The sequence below is a fragment of the Phytophthora infestans genome, genomic scaffold (genome assembly GCF_000142945.1).
Source record: "Phytophthora infestans T30-4 supercont1.5 genomic scaffold, whole genome shotgun sequence".
NCBI classification, from domain to species: Eukaryota; Oomycota; class Peronosporomycetes; order Peronosporales; family Peronosporaceae; genus Phytophthora; species Phytophthora infestans.
This window is the reverse complement of record NW_003303754.1, coordinates 1,387,395-1,393,394: the sequence shown is the minus strand read 5'-3', so window position 1 is coordinate 1,393,394 and position 6,000 is coordinate 1,387,395. Positions and strand designations below refer to the sequence as shown.

Genomic DNA, 6,000 nt, shown 5'->3' with positions numbered 1-6,000 from the left:
GAATTTTATGCCTGAGCATGTTTACCAGGCCAAAAACAATTGTCCCATCGCGTAACGAACATGATTATCAGGCGGATTTGAGCGTCCAGCAATCATTATTAATTGACCATTGTCGGCATGATCATTTTCCATTAAGTGTTCTCCTGACAACCTTGAAGACGATGAGCGATCTAGAGGCTGTAAACCCACCCACTCCAGCGATCGGATACGACGACGGTAAAATGCTGATGGCTAGAGGGCCATTGGCACTTCACGAACACGTGGCTTCGCGCTTAGAGACATCGCTGGGCAAACGGCTTCCTCAGATGGAAGTGCGTTTCAAGGACGTGTCCATCTCTGCGGACATCGTGGTCAAGGACGCGAGTGACCTGGAGGTGCAGCTACCTACACTTCCGAACGAGATGATGAAGACGCTTCGTGGCCTGGTCGCTAAGAAGCATACAGTGACCAAGCGTATTCTGAGAAGCGTGAGTGGCGTCCTAAAGCCAGGAACCATCACACTTGTACTGGGGCAGCTTGGGTCAGGCAAGTCGTCATTGATGAAGCTACTAAGTGGACGCTTCCCGAAGGACAAGAACGTCTCGATCGAGGGTGAGGTGACGTACAATGGCACGTCGGCTGAAGAGTTGCACAGACGACTACCGCAGTTGGTGTCGTATGTGCCACAGCGTGACAAACATTACCCCGAATTGACAGTGAAGGAGACACTGGAGTTCGCCCATGCTGCGTGTGGTGAGGTGTTGTCTGAACATGACGCGAGTCACTTGGTGAACGGAACTCCGGACGAGAATGCGGAGGCGCTGAAAGCCGCTCAAGCACTTGTCAAACATTACCCAGACGTTGTGATCCAGCAACTGGGACTGGAGAACTGTCAGCACACAATTGTGGGCGACGCTATGCTACGTGGTGTGTCTGGTGGAGAGCGTAAGCGCGTGACCACAGGCGAGATGTCGTTTGGTAACAAGTACGTGATGATGATGGACGAGATCAGTACGGGGCTGGACAGCGCCGCGACGTTCGATATCATCACGACGCAACGTAGTCTGGCCAAGAAGTTCCGTAAGACAGTGGTCATCTCACTACTGCAACCGTCACCCGAGGTGTTCGCTCTGTTCGACGATGTGATGATTCTAAACGCCGGTCACCTTATGTACCACGGACCATGCACAGAAGCCTTAAGATACTTCGAGAACCTTGGCTTCAAGTGTCCTCCGTCTCGCGACGTGGCGGATTTCCTACTAGATCTCGGTACCAACAAACAAAACCAATACGAAGTGAAACTCGACAATGGAGTCATCCCTCGTTCTCCCAGTGAGTTCTCCAATGCGTTTAAACACTCGACTATCTACAGTCAAACTCTGAGCGACCTACAAGCTCCAGTAGCCTCCCGTTTCGTCGAAGATATGAAGACACATATGGATGTTCAACCAGAATTCTCTCAGAGTTTCTGGGCTAGTACGTCGCTACTTATGAAGCGTCAACTGACCATCACGAAGCGAGAAACTACCGCTCTTATTGGACGCTTGCTGATGAACACAACTATTGCGTTACTATGCTCAAGTGCCTACTACCAGTTCGACTTGACGGACTTCCAAGTGGCGATGGGGATCCTCTTCGAGTCCGCACTCAACTTGTCCATCGGCCAGGCGGCTCAGATCCCGACGGTGATGGCCGCACGCGAGGTCTTCTACAAGCAGCGAGGAGCGAACCTCTTCCGCAGTGCGGAAGAGGTTCGCTTTTAACGTTCACCGTTATCTTCGCGACAATTGCGTAACGTTATCTGGGGTTTCCCGAAGCGATAGCGATGGAATAACGATACGTATTTTAATTGGCTAAAATGAATTCTTTATTCGGATTGGCTAACGTACTATTGTCGACCTGCATTTGCTCACTGCTGCCGACGGCACTAAGACCTAACTGTTACACGGTTTTTTTTTTTAATGACTACAAGGCAGCCAGTAACCAAGCCCAACACCACAGAGCAGGTATCCGCCATCCTCAAATAATGTAGCGAGCCCAACATGCCGGTGGTGACGCTGGGGGGCAACATGGGCCTGGTGCGTGGCAGCGTTCCAGTGCACGACGAAATTGTGCTGTCAGTGACGGCGATGAACAACGTGGTGTCTTTCGGCGAGGAGTCTGGTGTTTTGGTGTGCGCTAGTGGATGCATTTTGGAGAATCTTGACAATTAAGTTGCCAGGCAGGGCCTTTAAATCTTTGAGCAAAGGGTACTTGCAATGCTGGTGTGCTGTGGCTACAAACGTTGGCGCCCCTTGAATATGGAACACGTCGCGGCACGGTGCTGGGTACCGGAGACGTTCTGGCTAATGGTATGGTAATTGACAGCTTGAGCACGATGCGCAAGGACAATACTGGTTACGATATGAAGCAGGTACTTATGGATTGGATGATATGCTCCCTGTGGTTACATAGGTGTCGATCCTGATTTTACGTCGCTCTGTTGGTGTGTGACGGCATCGAAGCTGGCCGAAAGATATTTGTGGAAGCAAAGAGAACTTAGGTGAAGTGCTTTACGCGGTTAAATTTATGGATCATCAATCCCTAAATAGACTCACAATCTGGACAACCGACCCTCTCGAGACGCCAATCCTTACGCGCTAATTGGTATGACGTGTTACGACATAAAGAAGCTGAAACAAACCTTGAGGACGTGCAAAGCTCCGCGTTCTTGTTGATTACACTGTGACTCAAGACGAGGCGCAGGCACAAATACTGTTTGTACTACGCGCATATTTTAACGCTCCTCAGTCTCGCGACTACGTGAACAAGTCCAATAAACCAGTACTACAAGATTGTACATAGTTTCTGAAATAAAAAATCAAGTTACCGTACTAATTTACTATCAACCTGACATCGCTTTGCTGTGACTGTGTTGCTGGCAGTTTAAAATGCTCGTTCGGATGGGACTGACGTAAATTTCACTTCATCATTCGGTCATACAACAATACCGGAATGTTACCCGCCATCTTCGTCACTGTTATCACTTTGCTCACTGGAAACATTGTCATCATTCTCTTCGTAATTTTCGCTGACAAACAAAGTATCGCGAATAATATCGGGGGCTAACGAGCAGCGCCTCGTGGTGACTACATTTCCGCTTTTTGAAAATGCACGTTCGGACGGCACAGAAGTTGCTATACACCCGAGCCACTTTCTAGCCAAAGCCGATACGATCGGGTATTTAGTTCGTCGTTTCGCCCACCAGTCCAATACGTCAGTAGTAACAGGAGTTCCATGTGCATCTCTTAAATATTGCCGGACTTGAGACTCGCACTCGTCTTTCAGCATATCGTCGGCAACACTGAGCGGTTCTTCCACATACTCGTCCATCCCACCGCTAAATACGTCTGTCAGCCAAGCTACATTTTGCCTCGTTAAGCCGGACTGGGGTACTGAATCGCTGGCTACCTGCGCAGCCTCGTTGTAACTGGATTTGTTTGTATTTATCTCTTTTGCCATCTCAAAAGCTGCAACTTTGAGTCGAGATACAGCAAGTGTAGATTCACCATGACTCAAGTGCTTCAGCTCGGCTGACCGTGGGTCCAGCACTGAAATCCACAGCAAATCCGGCGGTAAGCTGTCCTTAAACCGCTTGGAAAAGAGCTCTATGTACGTTTCTCTGACAGAATGCATTAATGTCTCCACTCGAGGACCAAATTCTTCGTTAGCAACAGATCGAATGATCGGATCAAAAATATTGGCGTTGTTTAGCTTCCTCTCGATTGACCGAAGTACTGGAACGGCAATTACCAATGTAGGGTACTTCTGTCCTCCCAAACCATCGGTAGCTTTGGCGAAAGGCTCAAGTAATGTGACTAAGCACCGAATCGTAAGCCAGTCCTCGACCGTAGGGTGTGCGGAAGTGGGGTAAGAAAATTCACCAGTCCTAGCCGCCAGATCAAAAAAGGCAGCTAGTGCACTGCGTAACTCTAACATACGTAAGAGCATGGCGTATGTGCTATTCCAACGAGTAGCACAGTCGGTCTTAGGAAGAAGTTCTTTACTTTGAAGGCTTTTCAGGCAATCGGATCCTTTTACTGAACGACTGAAGAACACTGCAAGCTTGCGAAACTTTTCAACAACTCCACGTAATTTCTCCAAATCTGAACGAGAAGATTCACAAGACTCTGCGATATACCTGTCAACTTCTTCGCAGGCCTCCTGTTCGAGTGCATCATCGAATTCACCATCCGTCTTTGCTGCCGCTAGCATTTCTTTAGATGTTTTGTCAGCTTTTTTCTTGACAATTCCAGAGCCAACAATTAGGTGCAAACAATGCGCTAAGTATGACATCGAGTCGAGATGGAGCAAGGCACAGGCTTTAACTCCGTTTGATGCACCGTCACGCAAAAATTTGACGCACTTATTAGTCTGTAGACCCCACTCCAGCATGCTTTTCTCCAATGAGTCTGCAATGTGGTAAGCATCGTGCTTTCCCGGTAGGAGCTTCACTTCGAGTACCCAACTGTGCATTTTGAACAAAGTATCCAGATAGTGTAGCGTAAGGCATATAAATGCGAGCTTGCTTCTGGATGTCCAAATATCACTTGACGCGGAGTAATAATCGCACTCAGCAGAGACTTTCTCCTTTAATGTTTCTCGAAGTTCAGCGGCAATTACTTCAACACGCTCTCGGGTCTTCCATGGCTTAATGATATTAACTCGGCCGCACACTGAGTTGATGTATCGTGAGTACTTGCGAAAGTATTTGTCGCTAGTGATCGAAAACGGACGCATTGACTTAGCAACCCAGATCGAAGCTAAATCATCAGCCCTTAATTGCTCCTCTGCTGTTGCAGCTTCTTGATAGTCTGATGCTGTAGGCAAATTGTTCGGCTTTGTGTGCACCAAAATCTGCGTTTTGTTCCTCCGACGAGATTCTTCTTCTTCTGTTGCTTGTTTTAGCTCCTTAGGATGGCGTGTCTTCATGTGTTTGGTTACATGGGCGGTATTGGACTTTTCAAACGCTATCTCAACACCACATTTATTGCAAAAGGCGCACCTGGCGTGTTCAGAGCGCAAGTCGTCCATATGTATGTGGCTATAGTCGTCCTTGTAAACAAGCTGGATGAAACGCCAGTGTTGAGGCTTTCGCATCTTGTGCATGTTGAACAAGATCCGCCGTGGTCTGGAAAGCGCCAACGCTGAACCAGAGGACCCATTTCTGCCACCACGTTGCGCGCTACTCGGTGTCCTGCTACGGCGTGTTGATTGAGAGCTGTTTGGCGTTTTGTGGCTTACGCCCACGCTGAGAACTGCCGGGAGTCTTGCTACTGTGGTCACGGTAGGAATTACTTGGTGTTTGATTTGAGTGTGAACGCTGAACGCTGTCCATACCACTTTGACGCGTCGCACTGGCGGGAGACTTACCAACACGCTTGCGGCGAGCACTAGTCGTAGCATTACGATTGCGCAAAATTGATCCGCGCTGCGGTGTACTTGTTCGTTTTGCTGGAGTATTTGCTGGTGTAGTAGCTTCACATACTTCGTGACCACTAGGACCCACGAAAAGACGTTTATAAGGTCCTACAAGACCGTGAGAATCGGGACGCTTGCGTGTCGGACATCTCGTAGCTACACCATCATGATGAGAAGTTATATTCGCGGAGGTTACTTCAGCAGCAACGTCGTGATCGTGTCCTGTTAGGGCCCCGTAACAAGGCCCAGCCGGCCTAGCGTCCGTATTGTCGGCGTCATCAAAGGTAAGACGGGTACGTATTGGCGGACTAGTCGAATGTAACTCGTTAAATGTTCGGCTGAGCGGTTGACCGCGCAACGCAAACGTGTTCGCAACTGATCCCAGACCACTACGGTCATCCTGATGTCGTAGTACTTCTTCGTGATGGTCACTGGCTCCGGAAGACATGCCCTGAGACCACACCGTTGATATCGGCGGCAGCAATGGATCCATGGCTACTCTAGTACTCGAATGGCGAAGTTTTGAGCGGTCGGAAGTGTTGACTCGACAAATCTGATCGG

At 49.0% G+C, this 6,000-nt stretch overlaps 1 protein-coding gene across 1 annotated transcript; it reads left to right on the top strand.

The window, feature by feature from the left end:
- Window positions 1-227: 227 nt before the first annotated feature.
- Window positions 228-1,315, top strand: PITG_04143 (ATP-binding Cassette (ABC) Superfamily; the record flags this gene model as incomplete). Its single annotated transcript, XM_002905799.1, has 4 exons — window positions 228-350; window positions 438-695; window positions 798-1,204; window positions 1,276-1,315. 4 exons carry the CDS (start codon window positions 228-230, stop codon window positions 1,313-1,315), a joined length of 828 nt encoding a protein of 275 aa, XP_002905845.1.
- Window positions 1,316-6,000: the final 4,685 nt, after the last annotated feature.